Below are 27,303 nucleotides of genomic sequence, written 5' to 3'. Positions count from 1 at the left end.
AAGGAATAATAAAAGTAACAAAATTAGACAAGTATCTATCTAAAGTAAGAATTTTTTTCTTTCAGAAAGAAGATAAGAACAAGAGGCTCACCATGGTGGTGCTGGCGACGAGATCGGCGCGGGCGATCGACGGCGGTGAAGACGGGGACGGGACGTGACGGACCGCTAAACCTAGACAAATCTCGGGGAAATGGAGCTCGGAGGTCGAGTTTCGAGAGGAGAAAGATTAACTAGTGTGGCTCAGACATTTCATCGAACACCTCATGTGCATAGGAGGTGAGCTAGAGCACTCAAATGCCCTCCCCTCGCCGGCCAGAAAAAACAGAGCACTGTGGAGTGCTCTGCTGTGGCGATGGGGTATATATAGGCAACTCATTTGTCCCGGTTCGTGGTAGAAACCGGGACTAAAGCTCAGCCTTCTGTCCCGGTTCGAGCCACGAACCGGGACCAATGGTTGTGGGCCAGGAGCGAGGACCATTGGTCCCGGTTCGTGCCTAGAACCGGGACCAATGCCCACGAGGCCCCGGCCGGCCCCCTGGGCTCACGAACCGGGACGAATGCCCCCATGGGTCCCGGTTCGTGACTGAACCGGGACTAATGGGCTTGCCATGCCCGAACGAAAGCCCTGTTTTCTACTAGTGGCAACATGAGTTATGTCGAAAATCCTCGAGCGCAACATGAGTTATGTTGCAAACGATAGGTCGCAGCTGAGGCGCATTGCATCGCAAGCACAACATGGTTCATGTTGCAAACCCCGAGCGCAACATGAGTCATGTTGCAAAACCTCTAGTGCAACATGGATAATATGTGTGATGCAAGGACAGTTGGCAATGTCGCAAGTCATATGTGTGATGCTACAAAGGTTGACCGGCTTCAAGGCCAACCCATGCTGCTGCAAAGCCAAATCTGTGATGTTGCTAAGTCGGACCGCCATAGTAGAAAAGTCGGAGGACGCTGCGAGTCTAGCAACTGCTATATGTTGTTCTTGTTGCGAAGTCGTGTTGTCGTGTTTCAAAAATCAGGTGATGCTCCGAACCCGTGATGTTGTGAGTCTAACTGCTACTATTTTTTCTATTGCGAAGTCATACCACCGTGTCGTAAAAATTGGGCGACGCTGCAAGCCGGACCGTGATGATGTGAGTCTGGCCATTGCAATTTTTCTCTACTGCAAAGCCTTTCTGTCGTGCTGCAAGGTCGGCCGCATGGTCCTGCAAAATTAGTCGTGCACACAGCAACCTGAGCCGCCGCAGCTGGACTCATGGGATTGTGATTCCTGGTGCAACTATTTTTTTTTCTACAACAAGATCGTACTGTCGTGCTACAAGGCCGGGCCTGAGATGTGGCAAGATTAGCCGTCTCTGTTGCAAGCCGGCCGCTAATCTCATTTTCTCTAGCAAAACCCGGATCATCTGTTGCAAAGCTAGTCGCGCAACATTACAAAACTTCTCTCGTCCTAGCCAAACTATCGTTTCCCAACATGTTTTGATCTTTTTATTGCTCCATCCGGTCAATTTTTTCTTTTTTAGTGATTCTTTTTTAGTTTGTTGCTAAAGATCAAGTTAAATGCTATCTGTGGGAAAATCAACGTGCAGTTTTCATGTTGCAACACGAGGTGAGTAAGCAGTGGCATGGGAGAGATACTCCAGCGGTGACGACACTACAGTAGAAAGTGTCGGCTTTGTTCTATTTCATTTGAGAGAGGTGTACGTCAGCAATGCTACTGGTCATGGTGGGCTGCGGTATTCATGTTGCAGAGTAATACAGAAATACAGAGGGTGGGTGAGTCCCTACTTTAATAAATGGACTAAGTAAAAGATGAAATAGAGCAGATGGACGTGGTACAACTCAGAGGGACTAATCAAACGGCTGTTAGACCGGCGGACCCATGCTTAAGATCAGCCGGCTGACGCCTAGCATCCCCTATAATCAAAGTAGGCCGTAGGATTTTACATCATGGCCCACTCCTGATAAACACGATGCCTCCTCTTACCATCATGATAAAATTATCACATCAAGACCCACTACCCGAAATTTGCCGGATTTAGCTCGAACAACTAGAACGGCATGTCCACGTCTACCGTAGACCTCAGCCCAACATGGCAATGGGTACCCGCAACCCGCGAACCCGGCGAATAAAAACCTTATTAGGGTAAGGGTTTCGGACTAATAAATACCAATGGGCTTATAAATGGGAAAAACTTGTACCCATCGGGTAAGCTGGGTATGGGTATGGGAATGCAATACCCATACCTATGCACCCACGCACCCGCATACCCATATACTTATTTCTTCTAACAGTAGGCTCCATGTGCCATTCACTAAAAGAACCTAGCCATTGTATCCTAGGCTAACGGAACTGCTAACCTTGACCCAAAATCCTCTCCCCTTGCGCATGTGCATGATTTTGTTTAAATGCGTTGATCTTGTTGTGTGAACTCACGGTTTTGTTGATCTTATTATATAGTCTCCTTCGGTCGATTATTTCGAAATAGGGGATGTAGAAGTACCTTCAATAAAAGAAAATTAGAGAAAATTGTGTCCATCCTGTTTGTCTTGTAATTGAAAAAAAAGAATAGGTGTGAATGTTTCTCTAGAAGTTCACGTACAGCCTACTCACCCATGTATATAACTGGACATTGCTTAGTGCATCTATTTCGTGCTTATTGCTATCCATTTCTAAAAATTAGTATCATTCTTTCTATTCCATCGTGCAACAAATCATCATCTATATATGCTAAAATGCCGTATATATGTACTGAAATGTTGAAGTGTGCATGCTAAAATGTTGGGTAAATATGTGTAAATATTGAGAAATACGTGATGAAGTGTGAAATTGGGTAAGATGATCGAGATGGGTATTTAAACCCGTGGGTATTACCCGCACCCGACCGGGTACAAGTATGAGAACAATTTAAAACCCAAGGTGCGGGTACGGGTATGGGCAAAAAATAGTGAGACGGGTATGGATTTGGCGGCCATTACCCGCCCCCGAACCCGGTGGGTGCCATGTTGAGCTCGACCGGCGGCGTGCACGACCAGGCAACTGACCCCCGCGAGGAACCCACCGCCATCAATGAGCATTGAGCACGAGTGCGCTCCCGCCGCTGAGCGGCGAAAGACGATGCGAGCAGGACACGCCGGAGCCGAATTCCCCACCGCGAGAACTACGTGACGCGCGGTTCTTTTCCCATCGCAGCGGCCATCTTCTCACTGTCCCCCGGCTGCGCGCACAGTGACCCGATAAGCATCAGCTGACGCGCGTCGATCTGAATCACAACATGCAGCCGCCACGGACGCGCACGCTCGAGTGCAACTCGGCCACGACTCCACGTACCACCTCTCGTCAACCTTACGTGTCCCCTCCTCCGCCGCCGCGCCGCCCCACGCAGTCCGGATAAAAGGCCACACGCACAGGCCACAGAGCGCCGCCGGATCATCACACAGTCAGTCCGAGAGAGCAGCAACTTCCCCGTGACCAATCGAGTAACACCCACACAGACATGAGCCAGGGCCAGCCTCGGAGGCCCGAGGGCGGGGAGGCCATGCAGGCCGACCGGCCAATCAAGTACGGCGACGTGTTCGACGTCTCCGGGGTGCTGGCGGCGCAGCCCGTGGCGCCCAGGGACGCGGCGATGCTGCAGTCCGCCGAGAACGAGGTGCTGGGGCTGGGGCAGACGCAGAAGGGCGGGCCCGCGGCCGTCATGCAGTCGGCCGCCACGCTCAACGCGCGCGCCGGCCACGTCGGCCGCGGCCAGCTCACGGGCCCCGTCGCTGACGCGGGCGTCACCGTCACCGAGGCCGACCTGCCCGGCCGCCGCGTCATCACCGAGTCCGTCGCCGGGCAGGTCGTGGGCCGGTTCGTCGCGCCCGCGCCGGTGACGGCCACCGAGCCATCGGGCGCGCTGGACCAGGACGCCGTGACCATCGGGCGCGCGCTGGAGGCCGTCGCGGCGGCCGGCGCGGGGGCGAAGCCGGTGGACCAGAGTGACTCGGCGGCCGTCCAGGCGGCCGAGATGCGCGCCACGGGGTCCAACCTCACCGTCCCGGGGGGCATCGCCGCGGCTGTGCAGGCGGCCGCCGACCAGAACGAGCGCGCCGCGCGCGAGGAGGACAAGGTCAAGCTCCGGGACGTCCTCTCGGTGCGCTCCGCCGAACTCTACTGCTCATTGTTATACTCGTTTTCTCCTCCATGATTGATTCGTTTATCCATGACTCCATGGCAACCAACTGACGACAGGACGCGAGGAGCAAGCTGCCGGCGGACAAGGGGGCGACGAGGGAGGACGCGGAGAGGGTCGTGTCGGCGGAGATGCGGAACAAGCTGGACCTGACGACCACGCCGGGCGGCGTGGCGGAGGCGGTGACCACGGCGGCGCGGCTCAACCAGGAGCGCCCGTAGGCGTAGCGCCTCTCCTCCCTCCATCTAGAGTTGTACCGCGAGCGTACGCCCGAGGTGGCGCGCAGCGGTGCGGTGCAGGGTTCTGGGTTTGTACCGTACTTTGTACGAATAAAATGGTGTGTGCTCGTCTAGTCGTTTCTTGTATAGAATGTTAGTACGTGTAAGATCAGCAGTGTCAATGTGCAAAACAATAACACGGGCGTTAAACTTCAAACAAACTCTTCGGAACACGCTTATTTGTCTTTCCGAGACTGAGACGCCAAGACTGATGCTGATACATCGCTGGACATTGCTGAAGTTATGTGCAACTGTGGTCTGGAAATGCACATTTTGGGACGGCCTGATGATTTTCCTTTTGAAGTTCTAGTCAAATCCCGTGATGTGCACTGTTAATCATCATCCTCTCACATTCTTCCTCCACTGCCCTTTAACCTCTCACATTCTTCTCCAAAAAGGCCCCACGTCCTTCTTGTCCAAGGCGACACAGGCGGAAACCTAGCCCGGGCCGCCCTCCCACCCCCCTTCCTTTCCTCGCCGTCGCCGGAGGAGGCCGCCGGGCTAAGCCTGAGCGGCGGCGGGGTCGTCTTCCTCTTGTTTGGCAGCAGAAGCTTAGGGTGGGAAGGCTCGACCCCCTTCTTCTGCATAGTCCTCGCCGTCATCGGAGGAGGCCGTCGGGCTAAGCCTGAGCGGCGGCGGGGTCGTCTTTCTTTTGTTTGGTAGCAGAAGCTTAGGGTGGGAAGGCTCGACCCCCTTCTTCTGCATAGCATGACGGATTTAGGTAGGTTGACTGCATCGCTGGCAGGCCTCTGGGCTCTATCTTGTCTGCTCTTCTGCGGCGCGACGATTCCCTAGCAATGTCTCTCACGAGTGACAGCCACGGCAACTTCAGTCAACTCTTCTCTGACGAATAGGGGCGGGTGTGCCCCCTCCCCTCTTGCTCCATGGGCCCGTATCCTGGTGGCGTAGCGTTGGTGGGATGCCAGATCTGGTTGAATCTCATTCGTCGGCGTTTGGTCAGAGGGGAGGTGTGCTGCTTGGTGACTCTCCGGTGTGACAACGTGGGGGCTCTATGAGAGGTTGGCGAGCCAACAGGGTGTTGTGCATGGGGTGGTTGGTGGTGTTAGGTTGCTCTGGACGAAACCTTGCCCAGTCTTGATGATCGACGGTATCGATGTCTGTGGGTGTCGGTTCACCTCCCTGGATGCATCATCGTGGAGTCCCGTGTCCTCCCATACCCTCGGATCTTGATCTTCGGGTGAAAGCCTAAGGCCCGCCTGGGTCGGACAATGGCGTCAACATCATCACTTCCCTCTTTGGGGTGTCGCCTTGAAGAGCTTCGGAACCCGTTTGCGCCATGGGCTAGACATTCACGACATTGTTGTCGGCAGGTGGCCGTAAGGTGATGTGGATGCCAATTTCCTGTATGCGGCAACGAATGCGGCTTCGGGTGGAGGCAGGCTTGCAGCTGTGCTCTGGTAGTTGGTCTCTTCCGGCGTGTTCGATGGGTCGCCGTGCCTCACTTTGTATGTATGAAGTCGGAGCTGCTGAGGTGGACCTTGCGGGGACGATGACCCGAGGTGGGTGGTCGGCTTTGGTGCTGGCCTGGCTCAGGCCCAGCGCATTTCTCCTTCAATGCTCCTCGATAGAGTCGGAGCTGCCCGGTCGTCGATGCGTGCAGTCGACTATTTGGCTTCGGCATGCACATGCCTCGGCGTTTGTTTTGTGGTGCGAGTTAGTTGGTGGCCGTCGATGATTTAGTCAAGTCACCCTCTCGGAGGTGTGCTGACGATGACACCGGGTTGCAACATCGACGACACTTTTCTCCTCAATGGCGTGTGTTTCTTGCGTGGGCTGCCAGGTTGCCCGAAGTGCCTTGCTTTTATGAGTGTGTTATGACGGTGTTTGCCCAGTTTTCTGTTAATTAACTGGACAACTTTCTTCTTGCTTAACGAATTTGAGATCCTTTGGGACCGATTTAAAGAAAGACATTCTTCCACCACTGGCCTCTGCCCAAGGTCGAATTGCCTCCCACGGCCAACAACACACATTGTTCCTCCACCGTCCTGAAGCACCTCCCACACCCAACGGCACCGCCACCCCGACTAACCCTCTAAAGCCTCAAACCCCACTATCACTCTCGAGCACCAGCAGTCAACCCTGAGTCCCCACCTTAACCTTTGATGAGATCAATCTTTTAGAAGACTCAAAACATGTTCAAAAATTCTCAAAATGTTTGTAGACACACAACAATATTTGATGTACAACCTCAAAAAATTTCAGCTCCTAATTGAACTACACTTAAGAGAACACAAAAAAGGCAAAAATCGGATGTGAATAGTGTCAAATACTATTCATGCAAAGCTGACACCATTCATAGTTGAATTTGTCTTTTTTGAATCTCTTATTGTAGATCAAGTTTTGAGCTAATTTTCTTGGAGTTGTACACATACATGCAAGGTCAAATATGAAATTCTAGGTTTGATTCTACAAGCTCATCTAAAGGTCAAATTATAGTCTCCCCCTCTTTTTGCGCCCCTAAGACGCCACGCTTTTTCCACCCTCTCTGGCTGCGACGCAGCGGTGAGGCCGTGGCTCGCTTCTTTCTCATGCAAAACAGTGCATGAGACTTTCATCTTGCACGACTCGAAGTGATAAAAGAAAGAGGAACAGTCTTCTCTCTTTTTTATTACCTTCCTCGCGTATGTATAGGACTAAATGCATTCTTTTTCGAAAACAATTTTGAAAAAAAACTACTAATCCTTAAATTCTTGAGGAATCCTTAGTTCTTATTGTCGCGATGGCCTCCCTGAAACCGAGAAAGATTTCGGTTGCATGAGGCATAGCAAAACCGGCACATTTTAGATTGGTACTCCGCTTTTTTCTTGCGACCGCTTCTCCCTGCCTTGGTCGCCATCCTCTTTCCAGACAGTGGATTCAGATATACGAGCTTGCAGATTGATAAGATATGGAGCACAGAAATACATCAACAACTTTATCGACCGAACGGCTCAATGGGATCTAAGTCGATGTCAATGGTAATATTCACCCTATGCTGTGCAACTTGAGCTTGCTGTCTACACACGAACAAGGGCTGCTCGTCGCAAACCATAATACAAAAGAAATCTGACAAACTTTCCACTATGTTTTCTAACAACAGCTATGCGATTTCTTCTCAGGCTTACTCACGCCCGCGACACGGCATCTACAAAGGAGGGGGGGACTTTGACTCTTCCAACTTCCAGGCAACATCCTAAGAGGATTACACCAAGATGCTCGTCGCGGCATCGCCTAAACATCCGTCAGAATTATTGACGACACAATCATGACATAGGCCAGGAAGAAGAACATGACGATCTGGATGAAGAACCTGGGGTTGTCTCTCAAGCTTGGGGCCCCCACCGATCTACTGCTTGAGAATACATGAATGAACTTCAAGTCAGTGACAAGCAAGAGGGCTGAGTGAACTGGGAAGAGATGTGTTGTCGCAGCATTCTTACCTTGCGATGCGCTGTGAGAGCCGATTGAAGGGCAGGCTCTGAATGAAAACGACGCCAGGTCCTGTGAGAGATGCTTTTAGCTGGTTGACACCCTGCATAAGATGATGCTTCTCAGTGCAACGAAACAAAGGAAATCTCAACACAAAGGAACATGCTGCTCTTCTTGAACAAAGTAATAGGAAAAGGAGAATCAGGATATACTCACCCCGAATACAAGGACTGCTCTTCTATGTGGGGTAGGGTTCTGTAACTGAAAGTTAATGGTGGTTGTCATAGCCACAATACAAGCACAATCAACAGTAATCACCTCCCGGGGAGCAAGAATTTTCTGCATTACTAACAAAGGTAGAGAGCAAAGCTCCCAAAGTTAGGACCCTGTCGAATTTACCAAAGTTGCAATATTTTGCTAGTGCCAAAACCAAATTAGCATCAGACAACAGGTTTCATGCTTGTGTGAAATAAAATAGAGATTTGGTGCTCCCAGAAAATCGTTTAACACAAAATACTGCAAGTATACTGAATCAGATGCTGTACTAAGTACTCCCATGTCAACAACATCCATATTTGAGCAAAAAGTAAAGTTTGCCGTGACATATTTCAGGTTTCAGCAATATATCGCATCAACATGTCCTAGAGCTTTTACAGAATCACAGATTTGTAATATTTAAGACCTAAAATATTCAGATCTAAACTTAACCAACATAAATAGCATTGCAGCTTTAAGCCTTTAATTACTAATATCTACATTAACACTCAACACTGCGATGTAAGGGTGAAGTGTACCTGATCCACCGCCGACAAGGAAGGCCATTCCTTGACCCCTAAGCTTCTGTTTGAGGATCATCTGTAGAAGAAAAATGTGCATCTTTCATTTCCTGGCAAACAGTTACCCAGAAGCATGCCAAATGAACTGAACACAAACTTGCAGGATCCACATGACCTCATAATCAATAAGGTAGCTCAACAATTACCCTACCTCTGCAGCAATTTCAATGTTGCGCGGCCGCTGATCAACTGTACTACTTGTGACTGACACATCATTGACCGAGCAGAGGAAAGAATCTGCCTGCAATTTGGTACATTAAGAGGTTCATGCGAATGTTTCAAAGCAGATTACAGTCTTCAAGATAATTTACCTGGCAAAGTAGTTCTCCACCAAAGTTCGCTAGATCTATCTGTAACAAAAGCAAGTAATTATGGTGAGACTAAGACAACAGCTTCGGTTGACAATATAAGTAATGTGTTTTAAGATACCATGACCACTAAAATGAGATATACATATTCGCAATGAGTGTACTAGTTTGACAAGATAAAACTGCAGCTACCTCTTTTTTAACTCAACAAAGACATTCTTAAAGCCAACATAGGCAAATAGGATAAACAAATTCATACTTAAATGTAACTTTAATGTTAATGCATCCTATTACCACCAAGAATTTATCTCGTCATTACTTCTAAAGGACGAAAATTCAATGTCTGCAGCCAAGGATATTTGGTAACTACACAGCTAGTAACACAAACAAGTGACATAATTCTATTTTGGTAACAAAGGATTTGTAAATTTTTAATGATGAGCAGAAATAATGATGTACTCCCTCCGTTCCTAAATACTTGTCTTTCTAGGCATTTCAACAAATGACTACATACGGACTAAAATGAGTGAATCTACACTCTAAAATATGTCTACATACATCCGTATGTGATATTCATTTGAAATGTCTAGAAAGACAAGTATTTAGGAACGGAGGGAGTAATTGGCATGAGCAACCTATGGCTTTGCATGGAAAGTATAGAAACAACTCAGAGCTAAGCTGAAAAATAGAAGATGAAGCTAAGACTTAAACAATGTAATGACTTCACAGAAAAGATATACTAACAGGCAGTATCCTCCCAGGAAATGGCGCAGAAATCCCCACATATCCATCATCAGGGCCAGGATTGAAGAAAACAGTGCTGGTTATGCTTTTTCCAAATATCCACTGCCACACGCCTCCATCGTTTTCAGGCAAGTAATTGTTGTCCATCTGAATGTTCCCGGACATGTAACACATTGTACCTAAAAAGGTAAAAAGTACAGCAATCAATGTTAAAAAATATCATGATTAGTTAACTGCTGCACGGCACCCTTCCGAACCGAATACCCCCTATTCGGCCCATTAACTGGGCCGGCTGATTTATCAGTCTGATAGCCAATAAAAGGCCAAATTATCGGGTGGGCGGACTAATTGCCCAAAATATAGCCTGTTTCCAACCCTTCTCCCAGCCGCATGTATCCCTCCCTTCTCCCGATCTAGGTTTAGGGCTCCCGCTCCTCCAGAGGAGCCGCCACCGCCGCTGCCACCGCCTCTGCCCCAAGCAGCCGCCAGCAACATCAGGCAGCCAGCGCCTCCCCTCCTCCAAGAGCCTCCCTCATCCGCTCGCCTCCCCTCATCCAGCAACAAGGAGCAGCTAGTGCCCCCGCCCCCGAGCTCGCCGCCTCCTCACCGACCAGCCAACGGCGCCGTCTTCCAGATTGCTTCCCCAAGCTTGCTACTCCTTCCTGCTTCGTCGCCTGCTCCTCCGCTCCTCTGTCCATGGCTTCCTCAAGCACCAAGGTAATCTCCCTTCTCCTATGTCATCTATGAAGATTGGTGTGTATGTAACTATGTAGCCCAGGATTGCATATTCCAATATTTAGTACTCCCTCCGTTCGGAATTACTTGTCTCGGAAATGGATGTATCTAGAACTAAAATACGTCTAGATACACCCATTTCTGTGACAAGTAATTCCGAACGGAGGGAGTACATTGTATGTTGCCATGTCGCCTAGGACATATCGATACGGCCCTAGTTAATCTACCAAGAAATGGGTTATCGATAATTCAGTTAATTGGCCGATTCGCCGATTAATCCCTACTCAGCTACCAGTCCAAAATCCTGAGGAAAAAAAACACACAAACAACCTCTATGAGCGTCACATCATACAACCTCTATGAGCGTCACATCATACATAGAAATAAAATAAGCGGCGCGATAAAGCACCTTGCAGTAACAACTATCAACACACGCTGATGCACAATGATTTTTCAAGGCGCTATTGAACAAAATCATAGTGGACATGCCAAATAGGTATACAAAACATTAAGATGGTTTAAGAATAATATACAATTGAAACTATGGATGTAACTTTTTAATAATTTCTGGCAAGTGCCACATGAATACCAGGCTAGCAGACCCGAGTAACTAAAAAAATGTATTCGGCATGTCACCCAAACTATACTTGTTGAGCTTGCAAGCTGCAAATTTCAGCCGCAGAACAGAAACGAGTCGGTTCAATTACCTGGTTTCGCAGTCAACTTGTCCTGCGACTTCACCATCACCTAAAAAGCATTTTGTTTCCCCACAAGTAATTAGAAATGATGACAACTCGATCCATCTGAATAAAGAACAGGCGAGTGAGAATTAGGCACCGGAAACTACCTGCAGGACCTGCACATCCCCACCGGATATCTGAAACGCCGTCACAGATCCCTGTTGGCTCTGAAAAAGGGGAACCACGCAATTCAAACCGAATCAGATCATGAGAGGGGGTCCAATCGGGAGCAGGGCGCCACGGATCGTGCGGATCCAGCCCCGCGACCTCGAATCCAGACCTAGAATCTACGCGGGGACGAGAAACGTGCGAGATGAGGGAGCGGCACCGACCTGGTAGACGTAGGGCTGGAAGGGGGTGGAGAAGAAGGGCGCGGCCATGGCGGCGGGCCGGAGCTTTCTGGAAGCTTCTAGAAGCGATCAGTGGGAGCCGACTCGGAGCGTCGTCTTCGGGATCGGGGGAGTTGCCATTTGAGGAGGGGTTGCTTCGTGCTGACCTTTAATTACGAGAGGTTTTATTTATTTTGTGGTTTCCTACGTGGGGTTATCTGTGCCGTCGGTTGCGCGATGATCGGCGGCTGATGCGCGAGAGGCCACGTAGACTTTCTGCGCGCGTGGCCCTGTCCAATAGTTTGCCGTGGCTTGGGATGATGTGTCCTTGGCTGCAGACACTGACACTACCTGCGCGTGGCGGTGTCCACGTATACGGCACAAGCGGGACTGAATGCACTATGAGCAACAACAGCAGCTCTATAATAGGGCATGAAAACATGGTGGAGTAAAAAAAAATTAGGACACAAAAACCTTCTTTTCTTTTTGCACGAGCAAACGCCGTCTCCAACAGCAGCCCTATAATAGAGGAAAAAAATACCTTTTTTCATGAAATAAGACAAAACTGCTCCAACAGATGCTCTAAAATAAGACGGGAGCAGCGACAAGCCGACGGGGTTGGAGGGGCTGGCCACGCGGCCGCCGGTCGGTGGATGGATCCAAGGGTTTCTGGTCGCATGAAGGCGTCCGAAAGTAGCCTCACGTTTTTGGGCAGCCGCCGAAGTGCCCCAAATTTGTCGCACGAGGAGCCTTTTTTTGGGGCTGCCCAAAAAAGATTTTGCAAAAAAAACTAGGATCGGGCATCTGTTGGAGGCCCTTTTTTGGCTCTTTGCGCCCTAAACCCCTAAAAACGACTCGCGCCTATTATAGGATGACTGTTGGCGATGCTCTAAGATTGAAACTGCTAGTGTCTTCTACTCAGATGGAAAATAACTCTCCAACCAGTTAGACCTGGTCTGATAGAAATTTGTTTCTTGCAAGAGCGCATTGCCATGTAAAAAGAGTGGAAATATATAAGACTTTCGAATATAATCCACCTCGAGGAAATAATAAGGACATCAAAACCGGGCCCCTCCAGTCCTATCAGGCCATCAACACTTGCTCCCCTTCCGCGGCAATGCGGTGCAAGATGCAGATCCTTCCTCGGGTCTTTCTCATGCATATGCCCCTCGAGATGCCTCCCGTGGTCAATCACGAAGCAAAATCCAATGGAGCCAATCACAAGCGAGATGCCTCCGACACCTTCTCCCCCGCGACGTCATCTCTTTGGCCACCTCGCATATCCCTCGAGTGTGTGTAGGTATTCTTCTTCGTCAACATCTAGATCTGGTAGTGTTGCGCACAATCGCTTAGTCATTCGTGCTTAGGTGCAAAAGTATGATTCGCCATTTAGTTTATCCCACCTATAGTAGGGTGGTAAATCAGTATTAACCTCCAAGCTCCTCTCAATCCTTGAGATTTTATTTTATTTTGTTGCGTACACCTAGTCGGCGGTGGATGCGCGAGGGGTTGTGGCTGGTCCACATAGACTTCCTGCACGCGCGGGAGGTGTTCTACTGGTTGTAGTGGCATGGGGTGACATGTCCTAGGTAGATGTGACTACCTAGGCAGATTATGGGAGAATCGGTCAAAAGAATCGATAATCAAACTACACGACGTGCATGTACCCTTCCATCTTCGCGAGGAACCCCAGTCATCGTCGCCGCTATCATGGTCTCATTCTTCCACCTTCATTGCCGCCTTGGTTTCGTACAACCTGCCCCTTTAATCCGCTTAACACCACCACTCTCATCCCATTATCCTTCCTTCCTCTTCACATCATCGCGATCTCCCTCCCTGATTGCATATCATTTTGCTTTCAAATTCAACAGGAGGAGGGAGGGACAAAGAGATCGTTCACGCATTGTCGTCGTCCTCGGCAAAGGCGCACCACGTGCAGAGACGACTGTCTGTAGTGCCACATTATTCCCCTGAGTCGGGCTCCAAAATCCAGGTTATGCCCATCCATTTTCGTCTCATTTTTTGTGGGAAATCCATCATAGCATGCTTTGTTGATTAGGCAAAATAGTTACAACATTTATCAGGACGTTTACAAGAAAATCCGGGTGTTCATCAACCCAATTACAGAGAGTATCATGATCGTATGCATGCTTAGTTATGGTAAGCGATGAGTTCTTGGCCTTCCTCGGGTAATGCAAGAACTCCATGGTTGCTATCATGATGGCCAAAGTGCTCGACGTTAGACCATGGCATGGGTAGCCTGACCCAAAAACCCATGTCATGCCGAGTTAGGATTCGCATTCATGCCAAGCTCGAGCATCATTTTCTAGCCCAGATGATAGTTCAGGTTGGGCTCGGGCTTCTCTTTTTTAGGATTTCGAGGGCTTTCTGGCTTCAAGTCGAGCTTGCGCATGGAGGTAATGAAAAGTGTCATTCAGACTGGGCTTTCGGGCTTCAGACTTGCATTTTGGCTGGGCTCGGGCTTGCGAAGGTAGTGATTTTCAGGCTTCAGGAAGAGCTCGGGCTTGGAGTTTGAAGGTCAGGCCCGACCAATGATCAGGTTTACTGGGCATACACCGTCGTTGCCTCAGCTCAAAGTTTGTCCTGGCCGACAAAAGCATTGACCTCTTCGACTGCACGTGTCTCTCCAAATTTTGTCCTAGCCAAGGCAAACGGTTGGGCCCAAAGGGAAAAGGGCATAATCATCCTGTAGTAAAAGTTGCCCCAATGTGTCAACTCAATACCTCCGCTTGTAGTCAAAAAGCACTGGCGGAGGAACCGAAGGAGCTTAACAAGGCTCTTTTCTCATCAAGGGGGGTGGGGGTAGGTATTCGAAGTTGCACCAAGCAACTCCTCGCTATGGATGTGAAATCAAATAGTAGACCACCAAGGGAGAAAACCTTAAAACTCTCTTTATTACAGAAGGCTTAGGAATACAAAAAGAGTACTATCACAGTGGCACCCCACATAACTGACAATCCTACTGAGTTCTGGCGGCCAACCCCCCCCCCCCCCGAAACAAAACAAGAGGAAGACTCGCGCAAGAGGCCGGTCGCACCATACCCGACAGGGAAGGACCTTGATCATCGTCAACTGCCACCTTGGAGGATGCCTGAAGGGTGTCAAAAGAAACCTCATGAACCGACAAGGGTACGTCAATCATTGCTATTGTAAGAAACTCCATGGACATATGCTGAACCAAGGAAGCCACGTTTCAACTGGTCCGGATATAGCCCACCAAGGAAGGGTCCTCAAAGGAATAAGGCCCTCATGCATGACTCGATTAGTGAGGAGGTCATGGAGAACGCAATACGCCTCTAGCAGCTGAAGATGAGCCATGTGGCGAGCCTAGGACTATAGTAGAAGTGCCTCCTCACCGCTAATCGCAACCATTTGGGTGTGGGCAGAACGTGCAACAACTGTGTCCACTCGGAGGGTGCTCGCCTAGGCATCCGCCTAGGTCGGGGCCGGACGATGAGACACAAGCGACTCCTAAGGGGAAAGAAAGAGGCGTGAAGATAAGTGCAGGAAAACGAACCTAAAAGGCTTATATTGGCAAGATACCTTTAATCGTCACTCAATGTGTGCGAGCCAAGCATCAGTCGGGCCATTGGATGAACTCGCAATGGTTTGGGGTGGCGACCGTCGGGGCATCCCCAACTCCGAAAGAAGGTGGGACATGATTCAATGAGCTAGTCTGGTCCCCTTCGAAATTTACAAAAAAATGTCGTCCTCTGCCAACACCAAAGCTGGAAAAGAAAAAATGATAAGACGAGCAAATTCATTAAAAGTTGCTTGTGATGATCGACAAGACGAAAGAGGAGACAAGAAAGGATCATGAGGAACCAAAAATGAAATGGAGGCACTTGTGAAGACATTCATCAATCAAGCCCATGCTATCATCACTCTTTTCCTTTGCCTGTTCCTTCTTACCCTCCTCAAAATAAAGAGAGACGAGAGATAATTAAAGCTAAGGTATGGCTACATAATGCGGGTAGAAGTTGGTGTACATATATTAGAGCAAAGAGAGAAAGTATTAGGAAGGCTCAAACTCATCGACTCTCCTAATGATGATGAAGCTCCCGTAGTTGCTACGGGTCGCAGAGCCGATGGCAAGGCTTCAGGGTCCTAGGTTGCGAGAACTCCTCCACAGGCAGCGATACAATGGTATCTAATGGCCAATCAACATTCCCCTTTATGCTTGAAGGGTTCAAAACGTTCTCTCCTCTGCCACCTAATGTACCAAGTGCCGAGGACTAGCGACTCCCACAATGATTGCTTTCTTGATTGTGTAAGTAGTTCTTCCAAAATAACACTCCCATACATCTCCAAATCTTTTACCACACCAATTATTTCATGCAATCCCAGGTCACTCCAAACTTCCTTGGCACTTTTACAAGTGAACATAAGATTCATGATGTGTCTATTTGCTAAATTCTTTATACCCGAAACAATACCATGTAGAGCATAACATACAATTTGTTGTATCTTGCCGAGAATTTGAAGTTTCCACATGATATCCCACACTAGGTTAGTTGTAGATGATCCTTGTCTGTCTCCCCTTCTAGTCTATGCTCCATATTGGTGTTGCCCTACGACATAATAAGAAGAGCAAACATAGAAACTACACGATTTTGTGTGGCCCTATGTCATAAAGTCCTCAGTCATGTGTAAACTAAGGGGAATGCAAAAAATTCTTTCTACATCCAAGCTAAGGAAAATATCCCGGAGCAGTAGTTCATCCCATTGTCATGTCTATGGATAAATCATCTCATCAAGTGTTTGCAATAATCTTTGGCCCCTGAAGTTGTCACTTTTCTAGTTGAGCTACAAGACGCCCAATGTCCCTCCCAAATATTTATGTTGTTTCCGAAACCAACTCTCAAGATGTTTCCTCTCATAAAAGTGTGTAAACAGATGTATTACTCAGCCATGTAGAAGAAGATCCCCTCTTAGGTCCAACTTTCAATAAATTTTCATTAGGGTAGTACTTAGCCCTTAGGACCCTAGAACATAAGGTTTCTGGTTTAGTGATCAGCGTCCAACTATATTTTGCTAATATTGCAAGATTATGCATGCAAAATCCTGAAACCCATTCCCCGATTCTTCTTTGGGGTCCATATTCCCCCCAAGCATGCATTCTTTTTTGTTCATTTGTATCTTCCCACCCTCCACCGTAGCAAAAAAATTGAGAGACTGAATTACAACCTTTAGTAAGACCTGTTTCCCTACAATAGATAAAAAAATCCCTCCATACTTTCAACTTCAATAATTCTTTCAAGAAGGTGTATGAAACTCTCACTCTTACGTGCACCCACCATTGGAGGAAGGAGGAGATAGTTATCAAAAATATTCTCAGTCATGGTACTTAATTCAATGCAAACTTGGGACTTAACGCCAACATTAACATTTTGGACTAAAATAATTACTACATTTAAATTCACAAATCATTTGTCCAAAGGTTTTCACAATATTGATGAAGAACTTGTCTCAACGAGGTTGCACTAGTCAAGTTTTCCTTCATAAGGATCCAATAATCATTAGTAGAAAGTAAATGAGAAACTGATGGTACATTTCTACACACCCTTACACCTTCAATGCAACGAACCTATGAACCAATAAACTTGACAAACCCTCTGTGCATATTTGGAACAAATAGAGGGACACTGGATCTCCCTACCAGAGTGGGTACAAAATTTTCAATATAGATCATTAAGTCTAACCTTGTAATTAACTGACTTTACACACCCCATCAACATGTCAAGCATATTTTTACAAAAACCTAGCATGAGTGGCATCTTCTCTAGAAAAGCCCACTCATGTAGTCATAATCTTTATGTATGTCTAGTTTATAGCGCAATAACACTCCCGTCATTCTTATTTTTTAAGCATATGCATACATTCATAGGCCACTAGTATGTTATCGGTAATAAGCCAGTTCGCGAAAAAATGCACTTCAAATATGGGATATTATATCATCAAAACATGCTTTAATCTCACATAAATAGTTTTTAATATAACCTTATAGCGCACATTGCCTAAACTAATGGTCCTAAATTGGATAATTTAATCTGAACTTTCTACCTTAGGAAGAAGAATGATGGCATGGTCATTCTACCCCTGAGGTATCAAGATATCATGTTCTCACTAATTACTGCTAGAACTTTGCTACAAAGTGAATACCACATGCCAACATTTTTAAAAATATTGCATGCAAACATTCCGTAATGGGGCTTTCAGATCACCAATAGATAAGATATATATTTTAATATCATCTACCAACTAAGGTTTTTAAATTTCATCATTCATGTCCCGAGAAACATGAGGTACAACCTCTCCAAAATAACCAGTTCAACATAATCAACTTCAGTACTAAATAGGCCTAAGAAATCATTGGATTTAGATGAGCTATACCTTCTCACAAAATTCTATGCATATATGTTAGGCCCTTAATTTGATTTTGCTGCCTTCTCAAACTTGCCAAATGATCAAAATAGCTGATGTTGCAACCTCCATTTTTTCTAGCAAATTGCTCTAATTCTTTAGCCCCACTATAATTTTTCTTATTCAAAAAGATCTCCATCTCGAGCAAGGGCTCTTTCTACCGAGCTAGATTCTCGTCTCTGATGGAACTTCTTGTAACTCCCCCCAATTCTCTTTGAGCTCCTCTAAGCTTGTTTCATTTAATTTTTATGACAACTATGCCCCACATATGAAGTATTTTGTGAACTAGGGCCAATTTTCCCACCTAGCTGCCTCATTTGAATTTTGGCCCAGTCCCAGACCAAGCCGCTTTCAAATCACATCACTTCAAACCCATGGTTCTCATCATCTTTTTGCTTCACCCTTGTGCATCAAAAGTGGTGGATTGTCCGACTACTATACTCCAAATTCTCTAGTAAAACACCAGCAAACTTGTCATTCCACTTCATATTTGTGAGTGCATAAACAAGTCGTTCAGAAATTCTTCCTCGATGGCACGTGTATCGATTACCAACATAACCAAAATATGAGAGGTTGTACTCTTGTATAACACCCCTAAATGCTTGCATGAAATTCTGTATATCTGAATTCCCATCATCTTTTTCAAAATGATACATGATTTCATTCAAGTCACCCAAAACCATCTACAAGATGTCAAAATGAAGTGAGATCTCTGAGTCTCTGCCATGACAAATGTTGTCCATCCACTTTGGCTTACCATGCATGCATGCGAATCTTTCTCCTGCCCACTACCGATTAAAACATCAATATAATTGGATGTCTTGTGCGTCAGTGAGATTCTAGAGAAGTAACAAATCACCACTTCTCCCGTCAGTACGAAAAACTTCTTTATGATTCATCTTTTAGTATCGACGAAGAGATTCGGCCAACCACGAATTGAGATGGGTTTCAGGTAATAAGATGATGTCTCCCCCCTTTGCTACCGGACGTCTAGAAGCGCAAGAATTGTCACAAGTTTTTGGAGGCCACGATAGTTCCATATCCCCCTCGAAGGTGTCAATGATGGATTAATTTCATTTTCATATGGAATCTCATGTCCTTCCGTCTTTGGCTCTTCATATCAACCTAACTTCTGTCTATGTTTTCAAGTATAAGTACCTCATTAGAGACTATCCCATTCGCAGCTGATGGTGGATGACCATCCTTCAGGAAAGTGTCATCCGGCCCAACCAACCTGCTCCTAGCTCCAGGTGCATTGTTCTAGATAAGAGGCCTATGACCCGGTGTTAAATTAATGATGCCCTTACAGATAAGGACACGAAGCCCTAACAGCAACCGGTACAACACAACACAACACTAAAAACACGTGGAGAAAACTTAAAAAACTATGGCATGATACAGGGCGCCCAGGATTAGTAGCAAAGCCCTCACACATGATCAAAGAATCGATGCCGAGAAGGAGGCCACCATGTGAAGGAGGCTAGCCATCGACAGTGGCTATGCCATCACCTGGCCGTCCAGGACACCAGCACCAACATGCTTCATTGCCTAAAGGAGCCCCCCTGCTCCTCGCCTTGGCTCGAAGGGTGCCACACCATCAAACAATGAAATGCTCACCTCCCTAGAGCACAGCTGGACACTGACGCCAAGACCCCAAAGGAAGGCCTTCCAACACAACCACCTCACCGGACCTAGCTCCTATGAGAGAGCAACACCGTCGAGGCACGGAACAGTCACACGAAGATAAGAAACTGCCATCCATGAACCCACCTTGACGGCCGGCAAAGTGGGACCTTGCTCACGAGACGGGGCCTCCAAGAAGGGAACAACGGCATGGCGCTGCCACCGCTCAGTCTGGAACAAGCCAGACAAGGGTTTTCACCCAAAGCCCAATGGGGAGGCCACCCACAATGACACCTCCAAGGAGGGGAACAATGCCCAAAGGCGTTGCTATCACTGGCACCGACACCGCCGGGAAAAGCTTTCGCTTGGGACATGGCCACCATCACCCAGGTCCATCGATCGTGGTCAACCAAGAGGAGATGCAGACGACGACCAAAGTAGAGCGGGATAGAACCGAAGACCACACCTGGCCGACAAACGTCTCCAAAGTGAGCCACATCGCTGCCCAAACAGCCTAGGGGACACACGAGCACCCACGCCATGACACCCGCCAGAATGGTGCCATTGTGCCCACCATCTGGAGCCTCCGCTCTGGCGACCGAGGGGATCCACCCTCACCCACCACCCACTGGGCGATGGACCGCAAGCACGTAGCCAGCCTCTCCTGGTGCCGCACTAGTGCAACTCCACCTATCGCGGCCACACCAAGCGTGTATCTTTCTCGCACAAAGACAAATCACGACCAAGATCTGCGCTGATGGACTCCCAAAATAGCAGCCACATGGGCCACCGACGAGAAGAGGGTCGTGCCCATGAAGACCATCGAGAGCCACCAGATCCAGCGGCGGGCGGGAACCCATCCGCTACCACCGGCTCCCATGCGAGGAGACGCACCACCTGGGCACGAAGGCTGCAACCTGCACCCGCCTATGGCAGGGCCACCCCCAGGCAAGGCCACAGATGACGACAGGGAGGGAGGGGGTTCTAGATCTGGGCAGGGCGTCGCTTGCGAGGAAGAGGGCAAGCCCGGGAGCAGCAGAGGGGAGGAGGAGGCGGAGGCACCCCGCCGCCGCCGCGAGCCGGCCGGAGGCCGCCAACAGTGACGACAAGGAAGGGGAGCATGGAGGAGGTGGTTGTTGGGGCGGCGGCGGCTGTCGCCTCATGAGCCGCGCATGCGACCCACGAGACGCTAGGGCTGCTTTCCCTTAAGACCCTCCTCCAGGTGCATTCTTTCCATTACCATCCTCAAACCTTTATTCTAATTTGTACCCTTATATTCTCATTCAGAGAAAAGCTTAGGCGCTGGCCTCTTCCACGCCCTCTACATCTACCTCTATCATCACCACCATGACGTTCACTTTACCAAGTTCCTCTAAAACAAAAAAAAATCAGAATTAGCCACTCACCAAAATATTTTTTATCATGGATTCCTTCACCACATTATGTCACAATGTGTCCCATCATGCCACAAAAGTCACAATAATTTAGGAGTTTCTTGTATGTCACCATATGCTTCACTCTTTCCTTAATCATGGTTGGAACAGAGTGAACCAGGGGAACATTCACATCCAAGTAAACACGAGCTTACAGAAACTTGGATGTATTTCTTTTACCTTCATTCACAAAAACTTTAAACGATGGGCATACAACCTTCTTTGCAACCCTCTTTTCTGGTTCCGTCTTCTTCATCAGTCCATCCGGCACCCCATGAATTTGGGCCTAGACTGGGATTTGTCCAGCTTGTACTCTAACATGTTTGAAAAGCCATCGTACCCTGAAGCACAATGGCATCTCCCCTAAAGAGCCACGAGCCCCCTTCCATCACATGTTTCCAGTCACGGAGTCATTGACATTGGACCATAAAAAATTGATCCAAGGACCTTGAAAGTTACATCTTGCATCGACTATGCTATTCACATGGATTTCATCATTGTAGTGTGGCTAAAAGTTTTGTTGTGTGAACCCTAGAAAGGGCCAACCATCTGATGTCCTTTACTAAATCATCTAATTTGGGCCTAGATTAGTATTTTATCCATCTTATACCGGAACATGTTTGAAAATCCATAGTACCCCTGAAGAACAATGGAATCACCCCTAAAGAGCCACGGGTCCCCCTTCCATCACATGTTTCCAGTCACAAAGTTATTGACGTTGGACCATAAACAAATTTGATCCAAGGACCTTGAAAGTTAAATCTTGCACCGAGGACCATGTTATTCGCATGGATTTCATCATTGCAGCGTGGCTGAATGTTTTGTTTGTATGAACCCTAAAAATGGCCAACCATCTAATGTCATCTACCAAATCATCTAATCCTCTAAGAAATCCATATTGGTTCCTTCTTCTCAGGGAGGCACAACCCTTCCAAATGATCTATAATATCATGTCTTCCGCACCTAGATCATGGCTTAGAAGAGTAGTTTGTCAATTGGCCAGATAAAGCGAGGAGGAAGAGAAGGATACTTCCATCATGGGTGAGAAGTATCGTCTAGGGGCAGGGGTGTGGTGCACTTGTTAAATGATTAGTAATTCCAAGAACCAGTTGTGCTCCAGTGGTAACAATGAAGGATGTGCCTCAAAGCCATCCGACCAGGAGTGCAAGATGTGGACTTAGGATATGAACTAGTACATCTTTGTTGTGCCACTACACTGGGAGGACATTGCCAATAGCATAGATGGTTGGTCATGATGGCCTCCTTTAGAAATTTATCATGAATGTGAATTCAAAGAATTTTCTTCATGTGATTTCTGGCAAATTTAGTGGTGGGAAAGTATATCTTAGCGTTGGTTTAGTTGAATTTGAGATACACATTTATGTAATTCTTTTTTTTCCAGGTTCACAATGGATTGGTAAAAAGAAGGAATGTACCCAAGGAGCTTTATCTATCAAAACTATGTAGAAGTGAGAATGGCCTTATTGCAGTACCCGTTGTTGCTAGCACATATGGTAGGGGTTTGCCCTATGCTCCTGAAAATTGGCCATGTAGTGGAGATGAATGGCATTGGAAAGTGGTGGGAAATAGATCTACTATGAGTGGGCACTGGTCCGATAGGTAAATGGTTTCAGCAAGGACTTAGTAGGTTCTGAAGTTTAATAGTTTTCCATGCAAAAGATGCAAAAGTATTATAAGGTTATTTTATATATTAGCTATAGCATTGCACCAACGAAAAATAGCATATGAATTATTCACGTTTTATATGGTTGATTTAAAAAATGAATCGCTTCGGCATTGCTGATTTATGTTGTGGAACCAACTTTGCACAGGTATCTTATCCCACCCTCACGTTTTTGTGCTACTAACAAAAGTATAATACTGAGAAGTAAGCAAGAAGTTATAAAGTTTATCAAGACACTATTTCTCGATGTTGAACCCGACACATTTTTATCTATGTTTATATGGAGTATCCGTGCTAAAGGGAGCATGACTCAAAGAGGTTAGTCCTTTCTATTGCACTTTGATGTTAAATGTTAAAAATATATTCACTAGACAAGAGTATGGGTAGTAAATGTTTCCGAAGTTGCTTCCTGGTATATATTGGGATATTTGCAGCTGTCAGGACATCAACAACCATAAGAACATGTACTGAAATTAATGAGTAGGTAATTCTTAAATGTAGATATTTCATTGTAGTTTACATAATGCAACAATACCAACAACCACTATAACACATTCCATCTATGGAAGCTTTTATAAATTGTAAATGTGATTTATTTTTGTATCTCCCGACCGTGTCGTTTCTTCCATATCTGGGTCCTTAGATTTTTTCTATTTGAACACATGTATTGATATTTTTGGAGGAAAGTAACATGGTAGAACTAATTAATAAACACGCATGGGGCTCTATAGATCTTCCATTTACTTTCCCGCTATGTACTAAATAACTTTATTATTAGAGGAGCACTCAATATTCATCTCCATTCGGGTATTGGCTTACTGATATCAGTATTAACATTTATATCAAACATATTTATGTTTTTGGTGGTTTGTTTCACATTTCAATCCCATCGTTTTCATGCAAGTGTATATGAATTGGTTGCATCTGATATATTGTCGTGACTCTGCATGTCCTTTCCATACATCTACACTTTGTTGGATCTACATCATTGACTTTGTTCATGTGTCCCACTTAATATACCTCCTAGATACTCCCTCTGTAAAGAAATATAAGAGCATTTAGATCAAAACAAAGGTGAACATGGTTCCACGCACACCCACGTGAATAGTAAACAAAAAGTACTAGGAAAATTGGAAAAAAAATCTACAGTTTTTGGGTAACAAACTTGGTTGATCATTCTACTCACGTGTGAAGTTTCATGAAGTATTGACACCCGTGGAATTCTAAGTGAAGAAAATAGAATTAGGACCTTACTATTCATTAAACATTGTTTTCTAATCGATTTTGTCATTTTTTCCCAGAATAACAAGGATGTAATTTCTTTGTGAAACTTTGTACGCGCGTATATCGGTTGACTAAGTATGTTACAAAAAGTATTCAGATTTTTTTATTTTTTCTAGTATTTTTTTTTCAAATTTACTAAAGGGGTGCGCGTTGAACCATGTTCACTAAATCCGCATCCCGTTTAGATCACTTGATCTAAACGCTCTTATATTTCTTTACGAAGAGAGTACAAGATAACCCATCAGCGGAAGTTGTGCATTCGATTTATTTAAAGAAAAATAATATGGGTTGGAGACACTACCAATGCAAATAAGTATACAAGGGAGAAAATAAAAAAATGAGAAAGAAGGCAACACTGGCATGTTGTCAAAGATTTCACTGTAGTTGCCATTATGCATTGAATCTCCTTTCACTATTATATCAGTTGTGAAGCCTTGGCACCTGTGTTTTTTAAGTCTACATCTAATCCGGGAAGTTCTTTAAGCCATTATTGTTCAGTGGATGCACATGCTTGTTATTTTCTACGTGTATACATGTTTGATGATTAGTTTATATACATATTGTATTTTGGATGACGTGTCAATATTAGTTTATATATATATTCACATATCAGTTTGCATAACTTATCTTCTTCCCAAATTCTAAATTCTAGCCGCCAATATGATCCTTAAATATTCACCATGTGTACTCCTACTTCCACTGGTCCAAGTGACACCGAGCTTCACTCAGCTCATTCAAGCAGTGGTTTTCACCATAGTGCTAACTCATATAAAGGAAAGGAAAACAATTTTACTCGTCCAAGACTTTCATGCAAATTTGCACTAATCTTGCTCCTTAGTTTTCTTCATATCCAACCTAGGGATTTCTTGAGAATTAATCTAGTACTGTAGAGGCATCACATAAGTAAATGAACAACTTCTTATTTGATATGTTAATTGTTTGGTGTTCTCTATGACAATATATTCAGGAAGCATCATTTATATTGCCTTTCAGTATTTGTTGTTGTTTCTGCATACATTGTCCATTTTTGTGTTCTTCTATAACAACTTAATATCTCCAGGAGCTCAACAAGTGAGGGGCCTTGAACTTGAAACTCTCACAGTGGATCCAACTGAAGAGATAAATGGAATAATTGAGCCGTCATTAGCACTGGGTTATGATAACTTCTCTACATTTCCTAATTTCTATCATGACAGTTGTTGCATTATCTGCGGTAGAACTGTTGACTATTACTTTCGAGGTTATAACTACATAAAGTGCAAAGTAGTTGTGGGTGAGAACAACATATGTGGGCATGTTGGGCCCCTTGATTGTGCTTTTCAACATTTGTTGGCTGGAACTGTTGGAGGAGGTACACCCATGGATGTGCAATACTACTGCAGGCGATGTGATAGCAAAACCAACCTAATGATGCATGTGTACAAGCTGTTGGAAACATGTCTATCCCTTAGATCAAAGGAGGAAATTAAGCCTATCCTAGATTTGGGCTTAAATATCTTGAGTGGTTCAAGACAACCACAAGCAAAAAACTTGGAGAACTACATGGGATTAGTGATGTCAAAGGTGATGTGATTTATTTTATTTGCTCTTAATAAGATAGACCCTAACTATTTCCACCCATGATTGGTGCTGACACAAGACTATGGTTGGATGGTCTATTGTTTATAATGCAGATTAATAGTAAGGTTGATCTTGCTGAAGATTGGAAAATGGATCATGGTGATGGCATGGAAATACCGTGTGCAGGTGAACTTATTGTTTAGTGAACTGATAGTATGATATAAGTATACGACCAGAATATCTTTTTCTAGGAATTCACATGTCATCGTAAAAGGTCCCAACCTAGTTGTAATTGTTGGGACATGTAGTTTTAAATGTAATTTAGTATAATGCAACTCTATATATTATGCAAAAAAATTGATCTAGGTGTTCAAACCCATATGAGGTTTATCCTACACAATACCATATTTTAGAATGGGTAACAAAATGCTTTGGTAGCCCCGATAAGTTGTAAATTGCTGGGTTTGGCCCGTTCTGTAATAGTTGTTCTTTGCTATAAGAAATTATTAATCCTCATGTTTATTGTAATGTCAAAGAACTACTTGGATAATTGGTGTTCTGTCCTTGTTAGTTTTTCGTTCACATATTGCTTGCGCATAACTTGGTTCTTTTCTTCTTATGGCTAATGCAGAAGAATTTTTCCCACCCACAACCAATGCCACGATGCTAGGGGATGAGAAATATCCATATCAAATCAATCCACATGTTGATCATGAGCTGCAAGGTGCTGCTAAAGGTGTTCCAGGCCACACTTGAACAGGAAAAGTTCAAGGACATGCTCAAAGTTTCCAAGGGATTTGGGGAAATAGTGGAAATTTCGTTAATGATCATTTCAAATTATCAGCTGAATAGTTCAAAGTTCGAGTAGCATAAACCTAGATTCCATAGTTTATTGTAAACCATACTCTGCAATGTTATTGTACTATTGTATCTACCGTGTCTCCTTGTTGTAAGCTGCTAACACAGCATATTAGCTTGCTCTAAGAGAATTTGCCCCAGTATTAAGCAACAATAGCTCCCATATTTAGGAAAAATTGCTCCAACATTTTTAATTATTAGTTTCAGACATTAAGAGCACATTTAATGATCATTATGTTGGTAATTTTTTTGTATACTCACTACAAAAAAATACACTTCCGTGATGATACGTGTTTGTCACAGTAGGTCGCATTTTCTGTCATGCATGTACATCCATGACGATTTTATGACAGAATCAAGATAGTCATACCTGTGCTGTCGTAGAAGTGTTCCATGACATTACCAAAATTATCATCACGGAAGTGTCCACTTCCATGACGGTAAATCCCGCGTCACAGAAGTGCTTTCGTCAAGGGTGACCGACATGTGGCATCCACCGTAACGGAACGCCGTTAAGCTATCGGGTCGGGTTTTGGATCCAATAACCCATTAACAGCCCCGACCAATGGGGATTTTCCACGTGTAAAATCATCATTGGCTGGAGGAAACACGTGTCGGCTCATCGTTGGGACAGATTTCATCCACTCATTGGACATAAGGCGCCTATGATACGTCGACACGTGGCACGGCCCAACAGAGGCCCATTCCTGTGAAAAGGCCGGCCCGTTTGACTTGGTCAAAAGGTGGCGGGCCGGCCCATGTAAAGCCTGTTAACGGCATGTTCGCATATAGCCCATTTACAACCCGCTAACCCAAGGCCCGTTACGCCCTATCCAAATT

The 27,303-nt window shown here is 45.8% G+C and overlaps 3 protein-coding genes across 3 annotated transcripts; 2 read left to right on the top strand and 1 right to left on the bottom strand.

Annotated features, from left to right (window-relative positions):
- Nucleotides 1–3,408: 3,408 nt before the first annotated feature.
- On the top strand, nt 3,409–4,613 carry LOC123125547 (late embryogenesis abundant protein D-34). Its single transcript, XM_044546017.1, has 2 exons — nt 3,409–4,139; nt 4,238–4,613. The coding sequence occupies exons 1-2, from the start codon at nt 3,501–3,503 to the stop codon at nt 4,397–4,399; spliced, it is 801 nt and encodes a 266-aa protein (XP_044401952.1). The 5' UTR covers nt 3,409–3,500; the 3' UTR covers nt 4,400–4,613.
- A 2,752-nt stretch (nt 4,614–7,365) lies between these two features.
- Nucleotides 7,366–11,769, bottom strand: LOC123122812 (uncharacterized). Its single transcript, XM_044543161.1, has 10 exons — nt 11,581–11,769; nt 11,356–11,415; nt 11,216–11,255; nt 9,774–9,952; nt 9,033–9,071; nt 8,873–8,962; nt 8,680–8,740; nt 8,102–8,232; nt 7,897–7,988; nt 7,366–7,805 (listed from the first exon to the last, which is right to left on the bottom strand). The coding sequence occupies exons 1-10, from the start codon at nt 11,626–11,628 to the stop codon at nt 7,688–7,690; spliced, it is 858 nt and encodes a 285-aa protein (XP_044399096.1). The 5' UTR covers nt 11,629–11,769; the 3' UTR covers nt 7,366–7,687.
- Nucleotides 10,384–26,537, top strand: LOC123122811 (uncharacterized). Its single transcript, XM_044543160.1, has 6 exons — nt 10,384–10,490; nt 22,480–22,697; nt 22,910–23,079; nt 25,106–25,608; nt 25,719–25,791; nt 26,237–26,537. Exons 1-6 carry the CDS (start codon nt 10,470–10,472, stop codon nt 26,359–26,361), a joined length of 1,110 nt encoding a protein of 369 aa, XP_044399095.1. The 5' UTR covers nt 10,384–10,469; the 3' UTR covers nt 26,362–26,537.
- Nucleotides 26,538–27,303: the final 766 nt, after the last annotated feature.

The sequence above is a fragment of the Triticum aestivum genome, chromosome 5D, assembly GCF_018294505.1.
Source record: "Triticum aestivum cultivar Chinese Spring chromosome 5D, IWGSC CS RefSeq v2.1, whole genome shotgun sequence".
Lineage (NCBI taxonomy): Eukaryota > Viridiplantae > Streptophyta > Magnoliopsida > Poales > Poaceae > Triticum > Triticum aestivum.
This window is presented reverse-complemented; position numbering and strand designations above follow the sequence as displayed.

What these genes read in the sequence shown, in the direction of transcription:
- LOC123125547 (XM_044546017.1), top strand. Translation starts at nt 3,501, where the DNA reads ATGAGCCAGGGCCAGCCTCGGAGGCCCGAGGGCGGGGAGGCCATGCAG. An exon ending in AGCTCCGGGACGTCCTCTCG is followed by an intron (nt 4,140 to 4,237) that starts GTGCGCTCCGCC and finishes AACTGACGACAG; the next exon opens with GACGCGAGGAGCAAGCTGCC.
- LOC123122811 (XM_044543160.1), top strand. Translation starts at nt 10,470, where the DNA reads ATGGCTTCCTCAAGCACCAAG. An exon ending in TGGCTTCCTCAAGCACCAAG is followed by an intron (nt 10,491 to 22,479) that starts GTAATCTCCCTT and finishes TTTTTTTTCCAG; the next exon opens with GTTCACAATGGATTGGTAAA. An exon ending in AGGGAGCATGACTCAAAGAG is followed by an intron (nt 23,080 to 25,105) that starts GTTAGTCCTTTC and finishes TAATATCTCCAG; the next exon opens with GAGCTCAACAAGTGAGGGGC.
- LOC123122812 (XM_044543161.1), bottom strand. Translation starts at nt 11,628, where the DNA reads ATGGCCGCGCCCTTCTTCTCCACCCCCTTCCAGCCCTACGTCTACCAG. An exon ending in ACATTGAAATTGCTGCAGAG is followed by an intron (nt 8,741 to 8,872) that starts GTAGGGTAATTG and finishes TTTCTTCTACAG; the next exon opens with ATGATCCTCAAACAGAAGCT. An exon ending in GAGCAGTCCTTGTATTCGGG is followed by an intron (nt 7,989 to 8,101) that starts GTGAGTATATCC and finishes CATCTTATGCAG; the next exon opens with GGTGTCAACCAGCTAAAAGC.